Source organism: Rhinolophus hipposideros (genome assembly GCF_964194185.1).
Source record: "Rhinolophus hipposideros genome assembly, chromosome: 2".
Taxonomy (NCBI): domain Eukaryota; kingdom Metazoa; phylum Chordata; class Mammalia; order Chiroptera; family Rhinolophidae; genus Rhinolophus; species Rhinolophus hipposideros.
Window position 1 is genome coordinate 41,515,851 of NC_138048.1, and position 24,150 is coordinate 41,540,000.

The window sequence follows — 24,150 nt, forward strand, 5'->3', positions numbered from 1 at the left end:
CGGCAGCGGTCCCTCGGCCCCGCTCTCCCCAGAGGTCGCTTTGAGATTACTTTTGCCTTTTACTGGCGCCCAGTGATGACGGAGTGCTTCCTGATTGGATCTGCACCAGAGGCGGTGGTTTAGGGAGCCGAGAATTCTACAAGCCGAACACGTGGGAGCGAACTGTGAGGGGAGTGAGGGGGTCTCCAGGCCCCAAAAGTTGGGAGGTTTGCAGGTAAGCGACCCCTTTCCCTGATGGTGCGGGAGCCGCTGCGCGTCGTGCCCAGACTCTTCCGGCTTGTGTTGCAGTAACAGTAATTGTACTTCCTGCCATGTCTCTCCTTTTCTGGGTCTCTCGGTGGCTTCTGTAAGTCCAGATTTTCCCAAATCGTGTGAACGTCACCACATCTCCGAGAGAAAGGGGCCTCCTTGCGACGGGCCTCTGCTCCAGGATCAAGTTGTGAGGCGGAAGTGTTTCCTGGGCCGCACGGGACACTTGGCACCATCTCGGGTCCCTGAGCTGAGCGCCTCGCGAGGCCCGTGGAGTGAAGGTGAATCCCTCCTTAGCGACCGAGCCTGGACGTTCCCGTGGACAGTCCATTCTAGGACACAGGTGTTCCGAGGGCAGAAGTAGAGATTTGGAGCGGGAGCTTTGGAACCGGCTACTTGGTACCTGTGTGACCTCAGGCACCGTTAATTACATTCTCGGATCCTTGATTTCCTCTTAAGCAAAATGAGGGCGACAGTACCTAACTGGTTGATGTGGTTACGATTCCAAAGTAGTGTATTAACAGAAAGTCACGCTCTGCATATCTTATATAATTCACAGCATGATAGTTGGAAAACACTGAGAAATATCTCATTGTATTATTGCAGCTATGTTTGAGATGAAATGCAGATAAATTAAATTATATGTCATAGACAGTTATAGCTAGGATAACTAAACGATGACACAGAGAGCCAACTTATCTCTGCAACCCCCCAAAAACAAAAATCTTATGACGAGGTCGATCCACACAGAATTGTGAATGAAGCTTACGGGTTTTTAAATATTTCGGTCAGGATTTTTAATGTATCAGGAGTGGGATGTTGAGAAATAAATCAGTGAAGTGTTTCTAGAAAGCAAAAAAAAAAAAAAAAAAATAGTGTATGTATAGAGCTCTACCAGGAAGCGTAAACTAAAGTAGACTTTGAGATTGGTGAAAATGCGATCAGGGAAGCCGTGCCCCCAGACTGTTGCAGAGATCTTAGGACCGTCCCTGTATATCTTGAGTGTCCATCAGAAAGGTGGTCGTTGATTAAATTGTGTCACATCCAAACTATGTAATATCATGAAGCAGTTATTTTTAAAGGGTAAGTTAGCTCTGTCTCTTCTTCAGGAAAGATATCCAGTGTGTATTACTGGAAGAAAAGCAAATTGCAGAGAAGTGCTTACAGTATAGTATGTTTCCTTTTTTTGGTTGTTGTTGTTATTAAAAAAAACACCCGGTCCTATATACAAGCATGTGTAAATGTTTCTATGAGCATGGAGGTTGGGAGAATGGATAGAGCAAGAGAAGGGAAATAAGGGAAAACCAGAACAATAATAACACTATAGTAAATTGGAATATATGACTCTAAAGTTATATCTTAACATTACAGTTAATATGTAAACATTGCATATGCTTATGGAAAAGATGGGACTTCTAGTAGGCTACCAGTTGATTAGAGCCTCTAAAGCTAGACTTATGATTTAAGTCCTGGCTTTCCCACTTCCTAAATGGTGACGTTTTTTAGATTAGCCTCAGTTTTCTCATCTGTAAAATGCACATAATAATAGCATCTGTCTTATGAGGTATATATGGCGATACACATTCGTGGCGTTAATATGTAAAGAACAGCACTTGATACATAGTAAATAGTTGCTACTGTTACCATTATGTCTTTAAATACGTGAAATTAACTTTTATTGTGATTACTAACATATTTGGACTTATACCATCTTATTTTGTATTTTCTATTTTTGGTGTGCTTTTTCATCTCTTCCTCTTTCTTGCCCTTCATTGTATTAACCAATTTTTCTTTATCAGCACCTCCCCAATGGGTTTGGAAATTATGCATTCTGTCGTTAGTCTTTTAATGGTTCCTTAAAAATATTTTAACGCACATGCTCTAAGTTTAATGTTATTCATTATCTCTCTCCTCCTCCCAAACAGTGTATGGGTTTTAGAATACTGTACTTCAGTTCCTGTTTTATAGAATTTGAATTTCTGTGTCATTTTCATTTTTCATTAGTTCTTATTTATGTTTCAAAAACCTATTCTATATTTGTTTGATTCCAATATTCAGTCAGAATAACAGGCATTGATTATTAACTTTAAAGTGCATTTCTCATCTTTGTACTTCCCTGCTTCAATTCCCTGGAACTTAACTTTGATGGCAAAATGCAGTCTTTAACTTTGCTACAAATGGCTTCAGAGTTCTGTTAGTTTAAAATATATTTTTATCACTTGAAATCAGAAGGTTATGTGTATTACTGATAAATCAATAAGAAGTATGATTGTGTAAACAATTTTGAGGGGTATAAACTTTAACAGTTTTAATGTGTAGTAACAGGGCTCTAAAAAATAGCTTTTATATTACTTTTTGTTAAAACATAACTTTTTTCCCTAGTAGTCTTCATTCTTACGGATTTCAGTAATACTTATTTTTATTTCTATCTTTGTGATAACTTGAAATAATGAAGTTAGAGTCATAGAAAATTGACCAGGCTTCCCTCAAACACTTGTACTGTTTTTAATAATTCATGTTTAGCATGAAATCTTTTATTGGACCATACAGAAAGTAGTTATTCTTATTTCTGAAGTTCTATAGACTGTATTGACTATTTTATTTCAATATAAGAACTTAGGACCCCCCCACCCAGACTCAAAATGTGATATATAGATGATGTATTACAGAATTGTACACCTGAAACCTATGTAACTTCACTAACAATTATCATCCCAATAAACTTTAATTAAAAAACAAAATATAAGTTAGATCATAAACAAAAAGAACTGAGGACTCTCAAAAAAGTCATATTCACATTCTTGAATATTTTTTAACTAATGATAGATAATGCTTATTTATTTGGTAAGCATCTTAAACAATTGTTGACTTTCAGAGTGTGGTATAGCATAATGCTTAAAGGACAGGATCTAAGATTGGAGCCTCTGGATAGATGTAATTACTTATCTACTAATAAAACTGGGCCCAACCCCATTGGCAAGAATTCCAGAGGGTATGGTACCTGCTATAGAAATGCTGGTATTTGTAAAACGCTATATCCAGTGACATTTTGCAAATGATCTGCCGTTCCTGGTTACCAAGTCTTTAAAAAGCGGAGCTTAGGATTTGCCTCACTGAAAATAAAAAATAATTAATTAACAGCATCCAACAAAGTAATTGATAATGTTTTCTGATTTTTTTTCTCCTATGTATCTATGGAAATTAGAAAGTATATCTTAATTTTTTTCTTTTGTCAAATATTTTTTCTTTCCAATTATAAAAGTAATGCTAAATTGCTTATGAATTACATGTATGCTCACAGTTTCTCACCTCTATTTGGATACCACATAAGAACATATTGGAAAATAATCCCACCCCTCAGAGATAATCTGTTTATCTTTTGATGTATAGTCTTCCGTATATTTTAATAAACACCAGAATGCTGTTTGGGAACCTGTTTTCTTCATTTAGTTACATATTAGACCAAGTTGCTATTTTGCCTAATACTCTTTCAAATTAGAGAAGGAAAAAATTGATTAAAGAAAAAGAAGGAAAAAAAATCAATCAAATTAATTTGTATTTCTTAAGCAGTGTGACCTTCCTTTGGACACACTTTCAAAGCTGACAGTAAGCCTTGGCTTCACAGTGTTCTCTCCATGATTAGTTTTTTCTTCCGTCCTTCCATTTGTTTGGTTTTCATTACGTCAGACAAAAATTCCATGACTGAATTTCAATGCAGTTGATGTCATCATATTGCTCTGGGACTTTAGGGGAGGTGTCTTATTCTCTTTGTGTCTTTTCCCATTTCCCTATTCCTGATACCTAAAAAAATTCCTCACCTGGAAGTAGTAATAAACATGTTATGATTTGTTTTCTTGTAGGTTGAATTCTTTGCAAAATATTTAGCCGTTAGATGTCCTGGAACTCCTTCTGAAGTTGATATTCTTTTCTTATCAGGACCTCGAGGAATCTCCCTCAGGATGAAGCTGAGTCTTACCAAGGTAGTTAATGGCTGTCGCCTAGGAAAAATCAAAAACCTAGGCAAGACGGGGGACCACACCGTGGACATTCCAGGCTGCCTTCTGTACACCAAGACTGGCTCTGCCCCACACCTGACCCATCACACCCTGCATAAAATCCACGGGGTGCCTGCCATGGCCCAGCTTACGCTGTCATCGCTGTGAGTATTAGACCTGCCCATCCAAGCGTCAGCTCTGGTAGCGGCTTAGTTACTTTAATAAGGTGCAGTCAAGCAAATTTTTTTTCTTTTCCTTACATGCACAAAATTTGTAGATTTTTAGAATGAAATCAGAAGAAATATATCAAATATTACACACTATCTGGTTCTAATCTGGAAGCCATGGGCCAGAACTACATGGCAGAGTTTCTTCACTTTTCTTCTAAACCCAAGGTTCCATACTGCCCTCATTGCCACTGCTCCTGGGCGACAGGGCAGGGAATGCTCTGTGACAGCTGAAATTGGAGCCTCGGGGCTGTCTTCATGCACCAGCCTCAAAGTTTTCTCTGTCTCTGCACATGTGCTTGCTAGCAGTACCTACAGAAATGGGACTAACGGAGTTAGACCATTTTGTGTAATATACATACTGACTTTATCCTGAAGAATCTGCTATATGATGAAATAACTCCACAGTCCTATATTAATAACAGTGATTTTTAAAGGGCAAGCAGAAGAAGACAGTCTGGGTATTCTGAAGCAGTTCAGAATATCTGCTTTGCCAGTTTCTCTTCTCAGAGATGAGAAACACTTGCAAATTGACGACCTTTGCTGTGGCCAGTGAACCCAACCTAGTGAGTTGAGACTTGAATACTGGTGGGTTTGTTGTTCAAGACTGCATTGACTGTGTGTCACTTGTTTGGGCGAAGAGAGGAAGGCTTCAGTCGTATACAGTATCTGTAGAATGGTTCCTTGTATTATGTATTTTTCTGTTTTGCTTACAGGGCAGAACATCATGAAGTCTTGGCAGAATATAAGGAAGGAGTTGGAAAGTTTATAGGTAAAAATTAATTATTTGTCTCTTGTGATGTATTAATTTGGAGTCTGGAGGTGCTGTTTGTTCTTTGATCTTTCATTCATACATTTACTTACTCATTAATAAGCATTTATTGAGTAAGAACGAGGCATTTGGGATTCAAAGATGAATAGGAAATATTTGCTGCACTCATGGAACTCAGAGCCTCGTTGGGATAGGGACAAACAGGTAATTGTGAATTTGCACGATTAGGGATATGTGTATGTATCTATCATGAGAGCCAGAAGGAGAAACACATAATGTGCTGTAGATTACTTGTGGAAGGAGGTCAGAATAAAGGACGGATTCTTGAAAGAGAAGATGAGGAAGCATCTCAGCTGGGTCAAGGAAGAGTAGGAGTTAGGTCAGGTTGGTGTAGCAGGCACCCACTGCCTATCGTGGCAGGCAGGTGTGGGCAGCTCCAGGCACAGAGCGAGGCCCCAGAGCTGAGACTGCATGGGCATGCCTACGATCCACAGCAGTGTTGCCCTGCTTGAGCCTAAAGCATAGGCCAGGATGCTATGTTTGGATATGTTACTATTATCTTTTGTTCCCCAAATAGGATGTATGTGTCCATTTATTTTATAAGAAAAGCTTAGCAGTAGATAGCTAGAGAACCAATTCTTCTGTAGACCACCTTCTCCTGAAGCTGTTCCCCAATATCTAGGACTCACCTAAGTAAATGAAAATCTGGTTGCTGTTGGTTATTCAGTCCTCTGCTTCTGAGGGAAACTGCATGACAATTTGATTGTTAAAAGGCCCTATATTTCAGCAGAGGAATTTATGTAATACTGTTTTTCTTGATCTGAGAACAGTTTTAATAACCAGCTTTAAAGTATACAAGCATATAATTCAGTGAAAATAGCTAATAAATGCTTTCTACAGATAATTGTCATAATTGAAATTGTGCAAAACGAGGTAGAGAACTGTAGTTTGTTTTTTTGTTTTTAATTTGCTTTATTTTTTTGGTCTTTTAGCAGTGCAATCCTAATTTTTTTTCTTATGAAATCTTTTTCTCTTAACAAAATATGATATTTAAGCACATAATGGTTTACTAAACCTTTTTTGGATTTTTTTTTAAAATGACTATCTTTTTGACTAAAGAATCTAAGAACTGTCATCTTGAGTCAATGAAACTTACTGAAAATGAGATCCATTTGCAATATCCTATAGCTTCCCTGTAATTCTGCCTCTAGGGACCCATGATATGGGATGGTTTTATTATTAATGAGATTACCTTTTCACCATATCATTTCATCTTTCCAGGAGCTGGTTCCCCTTGGATGGTACCTAGAATGAACCTACCTGATACTAAATTCTTCTTCAAAGCACATTGAGTAGGGTCAACATGTCATTAAATACTTTCGTTGTATCTCGTACTTTCTAAGATATACCATTCCTTTGTAGCAACTCACTGTCATTAGAAATGAACCTTTACATTTAATTTTTCTTTTAGGTTAGAAGATTTCAAAGTAGTCTTTTCATTCATGTTGACATGCTTCGTATAATTCTAAGTTTAGTGTTGCTTTATCTCACAGTACACATTATGAAGCTGCTGTCTGTTGTAACACAGGGTAATTGTTGATGTGCTTTCAAGGGTTCTTTTCTGTGTTTATACAGGCATGCCAGAATCACTCTTGTACTGCTCCCTGCACGATCCAGTCAGCCCCTGCCCAGCTGGCCATGTAACAAACAAGGTGTGTTCTCAGAAGGAACCCCAAGGCTGCATCTTTATCCCCGGAAGTCAGCCTACTGTATCTCTCAGATGCTAGGATCCCACTGCCTGGGATGCTGGCCCATTCCTGACCCCTGTATGCCTTCTCTTTATTTCTATGAATATAATGGGATGATAGTTTATAGGGGTTAGAGTAGGGATGCCTGAGGATGGGGTTATGGTAAAAAAATCTGGGCCTGAAAAAGGGTCAAGTACATTCCAAAAAAAGAAATTGCTATGATGGTAGAAAACAATAGCCTTTTGATGCCCTGCTTTATTTGCAGTTTTTACCAACCTCAGGAAGAGTGGGGAAAGTTGCTGATGAGTGTTATCACATGCGCAACTATATATAGTAGAACCACAGTGTAATACGGCTTGCTTTTAGAACAGAATTTTAAAAAGCTGGATCTACAACCAGAGAGTTTTAGCTAGTTGAGAACAGTATCAAAAGAACTTCATTAAAAGTTTCCACCTGCAACGTGGCCCCATTGCATTGACCCTGAGGACAGCAAGGCTGCAGTATATGCTGCTTCACCAGTGCAATTACTTTTCCTGCACCCACTGTATTGGTATTGGCAATATCTATTAATCTTACCTAAGATTACTATTTTAAATCACCCTTCTTTAAACGTCTTTTTATTATGTTATTTGAATTCAAAGAAAATATTTTGACGTCAGTTATCTACCCCATTTATAAGGGAGAGAGGATTCACTTAAACAGTGTTTTTATGCCAGAATCAAAAAGACTGTATGTGGCCTCCCATCGATGTCTTTGTGAGTCTCTTCTAAGAAGAGAGATACTGTAACCAAAGGGACATACAGAGGTTCTCATGCACCATGGGATTTTTGTCTTAGCACATAATTCCGTATTTAACTCAATTTGCTAACTACTTAATAATGTGTTCGGCCCTCAACTGTGCCTTTGGGGCACACTCATGAATTGGGATATTCCAGTCAGACAAATATACAATGGTGTGATAAGGGCTATCTTTTCTATAGAAGAAATAAGTACAAATTCTGAGAGAACTTAGAAGAGTGGGTGAGTGATTACACCTGGGAAAGTTTGGGAACACATTCGGGTAGATACTGTAGCCACGCAACAGCTTACCCTTTTGTTTCCTTCTACCTGCCCGCATAGAAAGGTGAGTCTGTAAGACGATCCTTTCAGGGACTTTGCTAAACCTTTGTGTTTGCACCCTATGCCTCCCTGTTTGGTCCCAGAAAGATGGCTGGTCAGTCAGTGATGAGTAAGATTCCTCACGGAAGGAACAACCCAAGCCAGACGCAGTCGTGGGGACCAATAGGAGAACCCACGGGGTTCACCGAGGTGGGCACAGCCCCCAGCTTCCTCAGGCTAAGGAAAGCTCAGCCTCTGGCTGCATTCCTTCCCAAAACCTGCACGGGAAGTGATTCAATGAGGTGCTCTCCATCTGTTTATATGCCTATAGGTTTTGTCCCTTGGGGAAGTTGAGACTTCTGGTCCAGCTGTCAAGGGTGATTGACTCCCATCAGTTTTCTATTAAGATGTATGAGATTCACAGACTGTGGAATAAATAATGCGAATGCCGCATGTGAATATCAGTAAACGCCACCAGTCAGCTTGATTCTGGGCTCCAGTCTTCCATGACTGCGAGGCCCCCTGGCCTTCTGAGATTTAACTGCATTGAGTCTCTGCTTCTTTCTTTTTTAAAAAACTTAACCTAAAGCCGCCCCATTTTGTTCCCTCACTGCCCATTTGTGCTGGACATGACAAGATACCGTTAAGATTTGAACTATAGTCTTAAAAGGTGCATAATATTTTACTAGGCAAAGTAGGTGAAGGGCATTTCAGTCAAAAGGAATAATGAGATCAAAGAAGAATCAAAGTCTGCGGTGTATTCAGGACCAGCATGGACGGAGTGGGGTGAGGGAGAACTGAAGACTGGGCTTCTAGAAAAGTATATCAAAGAATTCTTGGGGGCAAGCTCAGAAGTTGACATGTATGGCTGTTGCAGGATTCTCTGTGAGAAATGGGAGTATACTCCAGGAAACCTCTTCTACTCACCCTAGGATATTGAATCACTACCATCTCTCTAGTTGTAAAGAAGAATTAAATTCAGAATTGCTTTATTATTATTATTACTTTCTTTTTGTTTGCATTTTACTCTTGCTAATTCCTCATTGTCTTGTCCCATGGCAGTCTGTGTCTGTGTGGAGTGTTGGAGGGCGCGTGGAAATGACTGTTCCCAAGTTCATGGCAATTCAGCAGGCCCTTCAGCCAGACTGGTTTCAGTGCCTCTCAGATGGAGACGCATCTTGTGCAGAAGCAACTTCCATAAAAAGAGCCAGAAAGTCTGTTGACCGATCGCTTCTATTCCTGGATAATTGTCTGCGGCTACAAGAAGAGTCAGAGGTAAGGCTGTACATCTCACCACTCCTTTCTCTTTGAAGCTCTTGCTAATTTACATTGCATGATACCCTCTTCATTTTTTTAATTAAAGTTTATCGGGGTGACGATTGTTAGTAAAGTTACATAGATTTCAGGTGTACAATTCTGTAATACATCATCTATAAATCCCATCGTGTGTTCACCACCCAGAGTCAGTTCTCCTTCCATCACCACATATTTGATCCCCCTTACCCTCATTTACCAACCCCATCCCCCCTTATCCTCTGGTAACCACAGTACTATTGTCTGTGTCTGTGAGTTTTTGTTTCTTCATTTGTTTGTCTTGTTCTTTTGTTGTTTTCAGTTTTATATCCCACATATACCGTTTCCTCTTCCTACTTCTCTGCTCCTCACTTCTTGGTCTCTTTTATGCTCTCCTTTTTTTCCTCTGAACTGTTAATATTATTGCTCTCTAAGATTCTTAGGCTTTCTTTTCATCCCACTGTATATGTTCTCCTTAGGCAATCATCCCTTAGTTGTTTTTCTTTGTTTTTGTTTGTTTGTTTGCTTGTTTTTAATTTTCTTATTGGGGCATATTAGGCAGTGTGTTTCTCCAGGGCCCATCAGCGCCAAATCGTTGTCCTTCAGTCTAGTTGTGGAGGGCGCAGCTCAGCTCCAAGTCCAGTTGCTGTTTTTTTCAATCTTAGTTGCAGGGGCACAGCCCACCATTCCATGCGGGAATTGAACCGGCAACCTTGTTATTGAGAGCTTGTGCTCTAACCAACTGAGCCATCCAGCTGCCCAGTCATCCCTTAGTTTTTATTGGTGAATGGTTCTACAATTGTAGGTATAATCAAAATCACTCTGCTTAGCATCACCATTGCATAACTACAGGGCTTTAGCTAGGTTCTGTCACTAGACCATCTCTCACATGCACCTCAAACTCAGAGGTAACCATATTCTGTGTCTTATCTCCTTAAACCCGTTCTTTCTTTTGCTCTTCCTCAATACTCTTTCTCAGTTTTTGGCAGCCACTGAGTTCCTCAGCCCAGAAATTTGAGTCTTTCAAGATTCCTTTTAATGTCCGATTTCATACCCAATAGTCACTTCTCTTTGATTCTATCTCCCTAATATATCTACAGTCTGCCCCCTCATCACCCTCTTGTCACCACCTTAAGTCATAATAGCCTCAGCATTTCTTATGTAAATCATCTTGTAATTATTCTTTGTGCCTCTGTTCTCATTGGTGCCCAAGCCGTCTTCAGCCCTGCTATCTTAGAGATCTTTGTAAAGCACAAAAGTGAACCCACTGCCCACCTCCCTAAAAGAATTTGGTGACTGTCCACTTCAACTTTACATGGCATGGATGGCCTGCTGTGACCTGGCCTTGGCCTGCTCCTCCAGCTCAGTGTGGCCTACTTTCTCCTGTGGCTGGCACTCTTGCCCTTCTGACTTACTGCCATTCCTTGAGGCGTTATCCTATTTCATGTCACTGTGCCTGTACACAGACTTCTTTCTGGACTGTTTCTTTTTTCTTTTCTTCAGCCATATTCCTCCTCTTGCTTCCAGATCTGGTTCATTTAATTCCATTCTTCATTCTAGGAAACTGTCCCTGATGCTTCCAGAAATTTCTTTTCATCTTTTGCCACAGCCCTTTAATTTGTATGTAGCTCAGTTATAGCCCCAGTCACAGTGTACGGCACTGATTTCTTCGTATTTGTCTTTATTTGTCTTTGACCTCCTTAAGCTCAATTTCTGTGTGTCATTTTTGTGTCTTTGTTATGTAGCAGAATTCCCAACACATACTAAGCCCTCAGTAAATGCTTGCTGGTGGTGAATAGTTATGATGGGGTGGGGACAAAGCTGAGCAATACATAAGGGCTCCTGGTAGCAGAGTTAATGGAACTGGAAAAGGGTGCATTCACTAAGAGAAAGCAGAGGAGGTAGGAGAGCAGAAGATAGTGATCAGAGTGGAGAATTGGTATCTGTGATGACTTTATATAGAGTCGTCCTGAGCAGTGATCAGGTCCCACTAGGGTAAGTGCATTCAGTTTGAGAAACATTGTCATTTTGAGTTTACCAATAAAAATGGAATTTGGCTAATGAAGTTAATATACATAAAATAATGAGAGAAAGCTTAGTAGTCATTCTGAATAGAATGCTCAGGATCTGGGAACATTGCTGTGGGTCTGAATTGTTAGCATTGCTCACTAGCAGTTGTTTTCAACCAGTAATTATCCTTGTAGGACGAGTAACGTTTGGATGGGTGGAGAAGAAGATGGAGTACGACACAGCATGATTATTAGAATGGCCAGATGAGCCTCGAGTCCCTCTTCTGTGTTACAATCAGCCTCACCATTTCACACTTTCCTGTGTGTTGGTCAAATGCTGGGGTTCTTCTCTGTACCCCTTATCCTTATGCTGTTGTCTTGATACGATTATTAATAGTGCCATTTTACTCTGAAATGTGTTCCATTTTAGACAATAAATTATGTAGGATCACACTTCTTAACCCAGAAAAGGAGTTTCCCACAGAGAGCTGTGCAAACAGTCATGTAAAGGGGCAACCCCGTGTAAAACTGTCTTGCTTCGTACTTCGGCATACATCTTTTCCTTTTCCTAGGAGTCCTTCTGCTCTTACTCACTGGATCGTTTTATTCTGAATGCCCTTAAATATTGAAGCTCCCCAAGGTTCTGTTATTGGCTGTTTTTCTTCTTCATATTTCCTAGGTCAGGGATGGCAAATGGATTTCATCCCAAGGTGCTCGGAGCTGTGTCTGAATGTAGCAGGAAGAAAGAGGCCTATTGGCCATGTCTGCCTTGGAAGCAGGAGTAGGGAATGGCAGCCTTGTGCCAGGTGTCTGTGTGCTAGCCTGGGCAGTTGCATTTGTATCACACATGTCCATAACTTCAGGCCTATCCATTCAGTGGCTAAATTTGTATACCCCTCTGAGACCTCCAACTCAGAATACACAAAACAGACTAGCCATCATGCCTCATCGTGCACTATGCTTTTAGGATTCCCCATCTGCATTCTCACCTTCTCCCTGGACTCCCAAAACAGCAGCCAGGAGTCATCCTAGACTGTCTTCATTCTCTGGAACAGCTGATTAGTCAGGTCGTGTTGATCGTACTCCTGAGGAGGTTGCAGATCCCTTCCCTCCTCTACCCACTGCCACTGCTTTAGTCCAAGTCCTCGTCGTCTGTCTGGATTATTGCCGTTGTGTCCTACCCCATCCTTCACTCAGACTCACCCTTACTTCATTCTCCACACAGCATTCAAAGTGCTCTTTCTGGGAGAGTGGTTTGATTGTACCATCCTGCTTAAACTAAGAAGCGGAATTCCCTCTTCACAGCCTGCCAGGCTCCCTCTCCATCCCTCTGTTCTACCGGGAGCCGCTGTGGGTTTGTGTATCTCCTTGCCATCCTTATTTTGACAGTTTCATATACATAATTATTGCATGTATATGCATACCTACATGTGATTTTTATTACATAAATATGATCATATGTTCAGAAATTTGCTTGTCTTTTATTTAACAATATCTCGGAACTCTTTTCTGATACCTTGGTGCATATGAGTGAATATATTTGTAGGAGAGATTATAGAAGTGAAATTTTAAGATAGAAAGATAAAAGCACTGACATTGTGACAAGTTTGTTGTCTACTCCTCCCGTGAGGCTGAATCGATTTTTACTCTCTAGGTATCAGGGTATATAAACATGTTTCTCTTAACACTTTTGCCTTCACTAGGTTGTGTCACTTAACTTTTTTTGTCAGTGTGATAGGCAAAAGTGGTATCTAATTGTTTCCAGTTACGATATCTAATTGTTTCCAATTCGCATTTCCTTACTGGTGAGGTTTAGTAAGCTCTCCATATGTGCACAGGGCTTTCATATTTATTTTTCTCAAGTTCATACTCACGTATCTGCCTAGATTTCCATAGGCTTATCATTTCCTTCGAGGATTTGTTGGAGCTTTTTGTATGGTATAGCTATCAACCTATTCCTCTAAAAAGTAAGTTTTCCTTGCTGATAGTATATTTCACTAGAGAATATTAATGTTCCTGTACTCAGAGATATGTCAGCCTTTTCCTGTAAGCTGTAGGTTGCTTAGGAAGGCCTTCCTTATCCCAAAATTATAAAAATATTCAATATATTCTTTTAATACTTGTATAATTATATTTTTTATGTTTAGATTTACTTTGGATAATGTGTGCAATAGCAGTTTTTTTACATTTTTTTTCTCCCACATGGATAGTCATTTGTCCCAACCAAATAGTTTCGAAGTTCATAAAGTTGTCTCTGAGAGACGGGGCAGTGGCCAAAGCGGACCTGGATCATCATTTAAACACATGAAAACTGTTCTTTTTATCCTTTTCCTCTTATACTTGCTCAGCATGTATTTAGTTTAATCTAAGCTGAAGGATGACTACATTTGTCGATTGCCTCAGTTTCTCCTCAGTCTTAACTATTTGTGTGGCTTTCAAATTGTGTTCTTTGAAGTCCAAAAGGTTCTCCGGGAGGAGGGAGCACCAAGCACCATCCTTCTGCGAGAGTCAGCTGTAGCAGCTTCACTGCTTCTGTGGGTGGTTTATTTGGTAAAGACCTCCGTTACTAGAAATGGTTAAAAGCATTCAATTCTTTCTTATCTTAGGTCCTTAAGAAAAGTACGATCATTGGAGTGATTGAAGGTGGAGACGTGGTGGAGGAGAGGCTGAGGTCAGCACGAGAGACAGCCAAGCGGCCCGTAGGGGGCTTCCTGCTGGATGGATTTCAAGGGAATCCAACAACTCTGGAGACTAGACTGCACTTGCTGTCATCGGTCACCGCAGAGCTGCCAGAAGACAAACCGAGGCTAGTGTTCAGTTAGGACGCAGGCCCAGCCTTGTGGGCTGCAGAGCAGGAGTGCGGGGCGGGGTGTGTTATGTGGTCTCTACCTGGGCATGTCTTTGGATCTTTTGATTATGTCCTCTCCGGGCTGAGTCTGCCGAGGCTGGCTCTAGGGGTAAGTTTCCATCAAAGCTGCTCTGCCCTTGATTTCAGAATGTAGACCAGAGGACAATTGCCATGTGAATTCATTTATTTGACCCTCATTCTAAATGAGGGTAAGTGTTATACTGTTTCCCCTCATTCTTTTGATAAGTACACATGTTGTTCTTTATTCCTTATAACATGGTGCCTGGGGGCAGGTATAGTCATGTGGAATTCTGGCCTGAATGAAGAAAACTTGAGGACAGATCTGGGGTGCCTGGCAGAATGTAGACGGGCACTACTAAGGATCTTTAAGAAGTTCTTAGATTTGGTGGCTTCCGTTTTTGAAATTGATCGCACCAGCAACTCTAGTGGAGTTGGTTCTTCTCATAAATCACAGGATTCACTCTATACTGGTGAGAGGAGATGATCTACAAGGTTCTAAAGCAAAACATCCCAACTTTCTGAATGTAGCTGATGTCTGACCATGTTTCTCCAAAAATAAGACCAGGGCTTATATTCATTTTTGCTCCGTAAGACGCATTAGGGCTTATGTTCAGGGGATGTCCTCCTGAAAAATCATGCTAGGGCTTATTTTCCGGTTAGGTCTTATTTTCAGGGAAACATGGTATAATAATAGTATATGTAATTTTACCACTTTAAAAAAAAATCCAGGTGTAATTTGCAATAAAGTGTATAAATCTTACATAGAGCTTGATGGATTTTTACACGTCTACACCTGTGTAAACACCAGCCAGAACGAGGTGTTTTCATCACCCCGTGTAAAATTCGCCTCAGTTTTCACCTGGTTCTGTGTTCATTGCTCCCCCTCCTTGCTTCATTCTGCTGCAGATGACAGTTCAGCAGTAGTATTTCTAGTCGTTTTCTGGACTTCTTTGAGTTAAGTGCTCACAGATGTCTGTTACTGGGTTTGAAAGCTGGGATTGTTTTTCTTCCTAAGGTGTAGAAATGCCAGCTTCAGTTGGAGAGGAGTTCTAAAACATTACATTACTTGAAGGAAACTGTAGTGAGAAAAAACTAGCATATATTGGAGGGTCCACGTTGTTTAATACTACATAAGCCCTTTTTAGAAATCAGGGAGTCTTTAAGCTTTTTTCTGCCAGTTCATAAAAGGAACTATGGGGAGAAAAACAAACATGAGAAACAACAGCCAGCTAGCTCTGATCTAGAGACTCTCCCTATCATGTGTTAGTGGCAAAACCTGGTTGAGGAGTATTCTCTCAGAATGCCTTACTCATTGCCTCTAAAAATACTGTCTCATTGTACAATGCAGATGTTTTATTAGTGGAGAAAATATAAAGAAACATAAATAAAACCACCTAGATTCTTAGATCTTATGGGCAGAGTTAAAATTCTGAAAGCAAGAGTTGCTTTGCAAATGAACCTATGAAGAATATAGTAAGTAAAAATGTCTTTTGGGAACCAATTATAAAAAAGAATTATAGGCAAAATACAGTTAAAACACGTATTTGAGGGGAGATAAAGAACACAGCTTTGTACTTAAGAAAATCTCTGTGGTAGATAAGTAGCCTATGAAGTTCAGCCTAAGACGAGGGAGGTTGTTTAGAATGGATGAAAGGGGGGAAAAACTAACCTTTATTGAGTTTCTCTCTGGAGCCAGAAACTACATTATGTGCTTTCTCAAATATCTCATTGATCAATACAATTCTGTAAGGTATGTTATGCAGGGTGTCAGGCAGCTCCCGCTCCCCCACATAAGAACGCAGGACATGGTTAAGGCCAAAAAGGAACACCCACGGAGCTATAGATAGGGGAGTCAGACCACTATATTCTCGCTGGCGGCTGCGTTGGAGACACAGGAAGCAGGAGCCACACTATCAGCAGCCTGCTATCCACTTGTCTCTGCCAACCAACCTCACTTGCTAGCTGCAGTCTGCCCTGCTAACCGAAATCTGCTCTTGCTAGCTCAGCCACCATCATCTTGCTAGCCCCCATTTTCTGCTAGTGTAGCCATGGCAGTTATATTAGTGGCCAGTGGCTCACTGGTTACAGCTGACAGCCAATTAGCCATAGCTGATGGCCATCCAGTAACTGTTGATGGCCATTTACTACCTGAGGGACCACCTTTCCACGTGAGGCCGAGAGCCTGAAAACTGCACTCCTGGCTCTGGCCCCACATATGTATTATTGCGCTCATTTTTAAAATGAGAAACCTAAAACAGAGTGGTTAACAAACTTTCCCAAAGTAACACAGCAAGTAAATAAATTGCAGAGCTAGGATTCTAGCCCAGGTCTCTGTCTCCAAAGCAAAGGTTCTTTCCACCACACCTTATCATCTGCTGTGTGCCGTGCTACCCATGGTTGGTGGTTTTCACTCTTATTTTAATGCCCTCTTTAAAGACTCTTTGATTTCATTCCTGGCATTGTCGTCATGTCACTGTTCTTATTTTTACAGGCTCATCTGTGGCATTAGCCGGCCAGATGAGGTGCTCGAGTGTATTGAAAGAGGAGTGGACTTATTTGAGAGTTTTTTTCCTTATCAAGTGACAGAGCGGGGATGTGCCCTGACTTTCAGCTTTGATTACCAGCCGAATCCTGAGGAGACATGTAGGTCTTTTGAAGTTAATCTCAGTGTTATCCTTAAGTTTCTATTTCCTATTTTTTGGCTTGGGATTCAAACCAGAAATATGTGCATAGTATAAAGCCAGCCTTTTATGAAAGTCTATCTTTGTTTCTTATCTGAACGCCCTGGCGTGTTGGTCCACAAGCCAGGTACTTAATACTATACATGCAGCTCATCAATATTAGGAAGTAATGTTGTAGTGAGCAGAACCAAGAAAAACAAAACCTCTTCTATTAACAACCCAAAAAAGAACGTTCAGAGTGAATAGTGATGACAATCTAAGAAAATAAAACCTTTGAACTGCTTGGAAAAAGTTAATTCATTTTTCACAAAAGAGTTCTTGTCTGCTTTTTGCAAACCCCATGCTTTTAAAATACCGGGAGTCTAACCTCCTCTGAGCCCAGCGTTACTTTTGCTTTTTTGTCTTTTTCTACACACTGAGATGTGGAAGCTGTTTTCCTCTGCTAATGTTGCTTTGAAGCTCTGCCATTTTCTTTTATTGTTTAGTTATTTAGAAGTCAAGAAAATCAGTTTCAGATTCTGACATTTCACTGGCAGTAGAAAAGGAATTTGGATACAGACTTCGGGCGGGGGTGGGGGGTCCCTTGAAGCATCTCCAGTTTTTCAGGAGAATGTTGCATGCCCAGGGTTCCCTCTGGCATGCCCTCAGTAACAGGCAGCATGGTGGTGGAGGACCAGGGTTCGACTTTGGGGTTCTCCACTCACTCTGCTGGGAACCTTTTGGCTGGGAACCTCTTTGGGCCTTGGTTTCCTTTTCTGTATAATAATGGGCTTAGACCCGGTAACCTTTACTCTCTTTCAGTGCTGATAAAAGTTCTGACTGGCACATAATCCTTAGAGAGGACAACGGATATAGAGGCACAAGTTAAAAGAAAAAGCAAAATATATTTATTCACCTAATGAGGCAATAAGGGGTTTGACCATAGTACCTGGTGTGAGGTGATTTGTATGCTTTCCTTTCCCTTTTCCTGCTGTCCTTTGAACTCTTCCTCTGTCACTACCAACCTTACATTTGTCTAGGCCTAGAGACTTCCTTTAAGAGTCATTTTATTCCCCACAAGTTACCAAAATTTCATTCAGAAGATGTTACACTTTTATAAAGCAATTTAAGCATTAATGTGAAGTGAATTACTTCTGGAAACAAAATAAATAAGGTTGGTCAAATTCTTATATATAGGTCAATTTTATTGTCCTTTATATGGACCAGAATATAATGTATGTGGATAGGTGTACCACTTTATAAATGATGTAAACACTATAAATGTTCATGACTTTATTTACAAGCTGAATTATTTCCACCAGGACATACTTGTTAGTTATTCCCTACCATGAATATGCAAAACTCTGAAAAGAACCCATATTGAGTTCTCTGGAACAAACAAGTTCCTTTTTGGCCAGAGAAAGCTGGCCTAATCATTATAATTAGGAAAACAAATAGTTTGAACATTTTTATTAAAGTATTACTATTAATCATATTTGTATATGTGTGTATAATAAATTAAAATCCTTTGCCAATTACGAAGTGAAAATCACAAAGGAATAAGTTGCCTAATATAGGCACCAATTTCCCGTGGTAACAAGGATTTTCCTAAAGCCAGGGCTTCCTGGTTTCCCACATCGGCATGCAGCTTCATAGCAGCAAAGTTGTAACAACCCTGCATTCATTGTTCAGGTCACTTCTCTTTTTCCTTGGACCTGGACAAAACTACCTTCCTCGGACTGTCTGTCCATTCTCCTTGGGCTAACCCTGATGTTATTATTACTTGTTTGCAAAAGTATTTATCTGCTTTCCCCTGTTTAAGGCAGCTTGCTCTTTGCATAGGAACTGGTGTTTCTCTTGTAATTCCAGGAATATATATATTTTTAAAAGCAAAGAGTTCAAAGGAACAATTCAAGTCCCTGTTTAATTCTGGATAATCTGAGTTCCCTGAAGAGCTGGAGTCTCTGTACAGAGCACATACATTAAAAACCGTATTTTACTTTTAATCTGGTTAGAACATAGGCAGTTACAAAGCCCAGTTAATTTACATGTACTTTATGATGAGACATAACTTCATCACACACTTTTATTTTCTCTCTCTCTCTCTCTCTTTCTCTCTCTCTCTCACACACACACACAATAACTGTTTTTTTTAAACCATTCCTTGATAGTAAGATTGTTATATACTTGTAACCATTATTTGCTTAGACATTGTTGAATCTCAGAGTTTTAATATTATAGATTTATAAGTAGTAGGTCAGTGATCATCTTGGTACATACTGCTATTTTTCTTGTGTCTTTTCCTTCGGATAAATTCTCAGGAGTGGAGTTACAGGGTCATAGGGCTGAAATAAAATTCTTCCAATGTCCACTTTTTATCTGATCAGTCAAGACTTTTTATTGGTTTGTCCTTCAGTATTACAACAAAATGGGACACAAGAAGAAATAAAGTATGTAGATCAAACAAAGAAAATTAAAACAACCAATTGCAACCAAGAAATGACATCATTTGAAATTAATCTGAAGGAAAAAAGGTAAGGAATTTTGTAAAGTTTAGGTTTTGATTTCTGACTTCTTAATATCAGTGTTTTAAAAGTTTATGTAACTGTTCCCTTTTCTGTTTATGACTTTATAAAATATTTATAGTTGAATATTATTTAGTCCTTCTCAAATTCAGTTCCAGAAAAAAATCTTTTTCTGCAGATGAATTTGTGTACTTTGGCTTGTCAGAAAACTAAAGCTAGATAACTATTGTTTTAGAATAGGTGTCAGAAAGATTTGACCACATTCATTGGTGTTTTTTTACTCCTTCCAGTTACTTTAAATCATGACAAAGCAAAATAAGGATTTCAAGATAAAACACAACAAAAGTTTTTTTTAATTTTAAGGAACTTAAATCTTCTTGATTACATGCAGATTATAAATCTTAAACAAAATATTTGCCTCTGTAAAGAATGAACTAATATATCTTGTAACTTTGAATGTATTTGGCTCAAAGTGGTAATAGTCAGGGAACCAGTGGTTTGCACATTCAGTTTAGTGGTGTTTTTGGTTTTATGTGAAGGGATATTTTGGCGATGCAGACTTATTAATGTCTATGTAGTGATAGTACAGACTTGAAAGTTAATGAAAGAATATGAAAATCCTAGTTCTTATCTATGCCAAAGAGGCTTCTTGATTGTAGATCTGAAATAATGATGGTTACCGCATTTTAACTTCTTGAAAAATAGCCAAGGAGATTAATTTCTATTTTTAAAGTGCTAGGGTAATACTATTAAAATTCTCTATACATTATAAATTTATCTGGAAATTGCAGTTTTCCTACTGTCAGCACTAGTTTGGATGTTTTGGAGACTTGGAGTTTGGACGCTAGGACTACTCACGACTGTGTGACCTTGGTCGAGTCATTCGGCTTCTTTGTAAGAGCTGCTAAAAGGTGTCACACAGTCGTGTACGGTGCTGAGTATGTGTGTGCCCAGCAGTGTTGAAGCCTTTTGCTAGATTACCTCATTTAATCCTTGCAACAACTCCGTGAGGTAGGCACTGCTATGACCCTTAGTACCATTACAGATGAGAAAACAGACAGAGGGAGATTAGGTGACTTGCCCAAGTGAGTTCTGAGCCAGGAATCAAACCCATGCATTGTAGCTCCAGAGCCTTCCTTCTTAACCCCCTTAATGGTCTTCATCAGTAAAATGACAATAAAAATGCATGTCTCCAAGGGTGGTTGAAGAGATTCAGTAAGACAGTATACGTAAAAGTGCCTTGTAAACTGCAAAAACCTATGCAAGTAAGAGGTTGTACTGTGTCCTCTGATACTAGCTCTGTGGCAATTGGGAAAAGTGTGTTCCTTAGAATAGCATTTTCTAGCATTATGTGCCTTACGGTGTGGCTGACAGTGCTCAGCCCGAGGGAGCAACCCCAGGACTCTCCTTGCTGCTCCTGTGTAAGCCTTAGCCTGGGAGGTCGCATCCAGCAGAGATGGACTCCTGAGTCTCTGGCTCATTGTGCTCTGTCAGCTTCGACCACATCACCGCCTAAGCAGGTGCCAAGTGGAACTTTTGCCAGTGATGTTATTAACTATTGGTTATGCACCAACAGAACAGAGAGCCTGGTTGTGGACTTCTTGTATTCCTCACTTTCTGGAATGTCACTGTAACTTCCCTCCTCAGGTACCAGGAGGATTTTGACCCACTGGTGAGAGGGTGTTCCTGTTACTGCTGTAAGAATCACACTCGTGCCTACGTCCACCATCTACTGGTGACCAATGAACTGTTGGCTGGGGTCCTGCTGATGATACACAACTTCGAACACTACTTTGGATTTTTCCACTCTATCCGGGAAGCACTGAAAAATGACAGACTGGCAAAGTTGAAAGAGCTCATCCACAGGCAAGCATCTTGAGACCCATCACACCCAAGTCTAACTCTTCACATTGAGCCAGTACCCCTGTTGGAATGTGGGAAGAAGAACAAGAAATTAACTAAGCTTTCATCATTTGTACTTGAGAATAAGGTCTGCTCAGATAAGGAATGTCTGTACCAAACTGCCCACATAAGGATAAAGAGACTTTCTAGAGACTTAAATGACCTGAGTTGATCAGAAATAACTGAACCATGACCTTTAATATTTCTATGCTAACTCTTTTATCAATAGAGATTTTGTTTAGTCAAAGACAAAAGCTTTAGATGTGAACAGACAGCCTAGAAGTGGTGGTGAGGAGATGCTGAGGGTTCACTGGGTTCGGTTGGAGCCGGAAGGGACATGATTAGTCCTGAGTTGCATGAGCTTCTGGACACCTGCCTGTTGACTGGAGAAGGAATCTGGCTGATTGAGGAGATTTCTATATTTGAATCCTCATGTTCTCAGGGGCCTCTTTTGGACACTTCTGCCTTCCACGCTGACCCGGCAGTTCAATGAATCAGAAATGGCTCTTGCGACCTAACCAGGCTAGCATCTCCATGGCATGTGGGACTCACACATTGCTCCCATGACCAGTTGGCCCAGGGCACACACCCTCATTTGGCTACATGGACTGTTAGTGACTAGTGTCCCTGGAGCTGACTGGAAGTTTACCTAACTGCATCTGGTTGTACATTTCTCCTGTGGCCTGACTGCCCTTCAGGTTCAGCGATAGTCTGCGCGCATAATAACTATAGCCCCATCACTTGGGGAGATTGCTTCACCAGGTGTTCACTCGGACCGAGCCCGGGACTGGCTATTAGAGGATTGGGTTTCAGTGCTACTCACCTCTCCATGCCTGGTTCCTCCTGCCTAAATAGGGCAGGCATAGTGGATGGGACTAAATCAAATTCTTTGATTCCATCTAGTGCTAGTATTTGGGGAACAAAACATTTTAGATTTGAGTCCTAGCCTTACTTGTTCATGTTATTTGATCACTGTTGGCCTGATGAAAATGTAGTAGTGCCAGGAGTCAGGCAACAGCAGAAATACTCGAGAGCCTAAAAAGGGGTTTGGCCTCTGGATTTTGAAGTGGTGGGTGAATTGGCATTAGCCGATCCTGAGGCTGAAAAGATCTTCCCGGATCATCTCTGATTCTGTGAGTTTTTCCTGCTCTTGCCAGAGGACTGACATTCATGTTGACAGTGTGGCAAGCGATTTGTGTGTGTGTGTGTGTGCTTTTCTATATTTGTCAAGTTTTCTTTAAAAATATACATACACACGGTTTTTGTAAAACAACAACAGAACCGAAAAGATGCCTTTGTTTTGTTTGTAGGAGTGTGAAATATATTTGTTTTATATTCTTGTGCTATATTTTACTGTTTGTTCATTTTAGTGGGTGTTACTCAACATTGTTTTTAATTATGTGGTTACTATATTTTTATGTGTTGGATGCCCATCTATATGGGGTTCTTTTATTAGTGGTATAGGAATGTCCATGAATTCGATTTTGGAATTCATGAATTTTAGAATTCATGGACTTTCCTATAACCTCTGACCTTCATGAACGGCAACATTACTTATGAAAGACAGAATTTCTGTTCTCAAGGATTTGATTGTTTTGAAATATATTGGATTGGACTTGTTCATATGTTTATATTCCTGTTCAATGCCAAATCCATTATTGGAGGCGTATTAATAAATATCCCCAAATCAGTATAAAATGTATGAGTTTTATTTATGTTCAAAACACTGAAAATTCTGCCCAATATCCTCCATTTTTCTGGGTCTTTTTCTTATTAACACATTTGAAAAATGTTTCTGTAATGTAAATCTATTAAAGTCAATAGCCCATAAACATTTTTAAATACTGTCTTGTTTCCTGTGAATAGTAGTGAATCTATTAAAATACTAAATTTTCATGGTACCAGAAATGTTCTCCATTGGAAAAAGATTTTTCTATCTTTATTCCATCTGTAGTCATTGTTTTAAGTGCACTCACAATAAATGCAGAATCCAAGGAGATTCAGGGATACACCTGTCTCTTTCAATTATATAATTGGGGGCCTTAAGGCCATTAAGGCTTAGCACATAATAAAAATAACCACAATCTATGGCGCATTTTTAATGTGCCAGGCACCTTAGTAAATGCTTTCCATACATAGCTCATTAACCCTTGGAGCAAGGCTGTGAGGTATTGATATTATTCCTTTTAAGAACTGAGTTTCAGGAAGGTTGAGTACGCTGCCTAAGGGCCTACCAGGAATTTCTGGAAGATTGAGTACTTTGCCTAAGGGCCTACCTACCACTAGTTAGCTTCCAGGTTAGACTTTAGCTCCATCTGACTAAAACTCAACAGTGAACCATTGCACTGCATAGCGTCTTACTTGCTCCTGGGTTGAAGGGACTGAGAGAAGCCAGGACTGAAGAGGTATAGGGTGCTTCTGGAGCTTTGCGGCAGCAGGGTCCTGGCGCCCACGCCTGCACTGGGGAATAGCTGGCACCGGCATGTGAAGCCCACAGTACCACACCATTGCCTGTAGGTCTGTAGGTGCTCAGTGTGACTTGCTGTTCCATGTCCCCAAGTCCCTCTCTCTTCCAGTTTGGGGACTGGACTCACCCCGAATGGTGTTGAAACGGTTTGGGTCTGCAATCGGTTCAGGTGAACTCGGGTAATCAATAGGAGTCTGTTTCTTACAGGTTTCGGAGGAGGGGTGTTTTGTTCTCTGGGAATAAAGGGAAAAGTCCTCTAAAACATTTTTAAACCAAACACTTGTGTAATTAAAGTATTTTAATAAAAACTTCAAACAAAGATCATCAAATGTCAAG

General features: G+C 40.1%; 1 protein-coding gene across 3 annotated transcripts; it reads left to right on the forward strand.

The window, feature by feature from the left end:
• Positions 1-21: 21 nt before the first annotated feature.
• QTRT2 (queuine tRNA-ribosyltransferase accessory subunit 2) lies at positions 22-23,250 on the forward strand. 3 transcript variants are annotated; one of them, XM_081027253.1, is made up of 10 exons: positions 84-214; positions 352-530; positions 4,186-4,408; positions 5,188-5,243; positions 6,879-6,955; positions 9,152-9,364; positions 13,998-14,197; positions 16,752-16,903; positions 19,337-19,454; positions 21,093-23,246. In XM_081027253.1, exons 3-10 carry the CDS (start codon positions 4,209-4,211, stop codon positions 21,322-21,324), a joined length of 1,248 nt encoding a protein of 415 aa, XP_080883379.1. In that variant the 5' UTR covers positions 84-214; positions 352-530; positions 4,186-4,208; the 3' UTR covers positions 21,325-23,246. The 3 variants fall into 3 exon arrangements, with proteins under 3 accessions (XP_080883377.1, XP_080883379.1, XP_080883378.1); XM_081027252.1 differs by having other exon boundaries at positions 91-214; positions 357-530; XM_081027251.1 differs by lacking the exon at positions 352-530 and having other exon boundaries at positions 22-214; positions 21,093-23,250.
• Positions 23,251-24,150: the final 900 nt, after the last annotated feature.

Excerpts from the sequence above, each read along its gene's own strand:
- QTRT2 (XM_081027251.1), top strand. The coding sequence starts at position 4,209 with ATGAAGCTGAGTCTTACCAAGGTAGTTAATGGCTGTCGCCTAGGAAAA. Across the intron at positions 16,904-19,336 it reads GCCGAATCCTGAGGAGACAT|TATTACAACAAAATGGGACA; the intron begins GTAGGTCTTTTG and ends TTTGTCCTTCAG. Across the intron at positions 19,455-21,092 it reads ATTAATCTGAAGGAAAAAAG|GTACCAGGAGGATTTTGACC; the intron begins GTAAGGAATTTT and ends TTCCCTCCTCAG.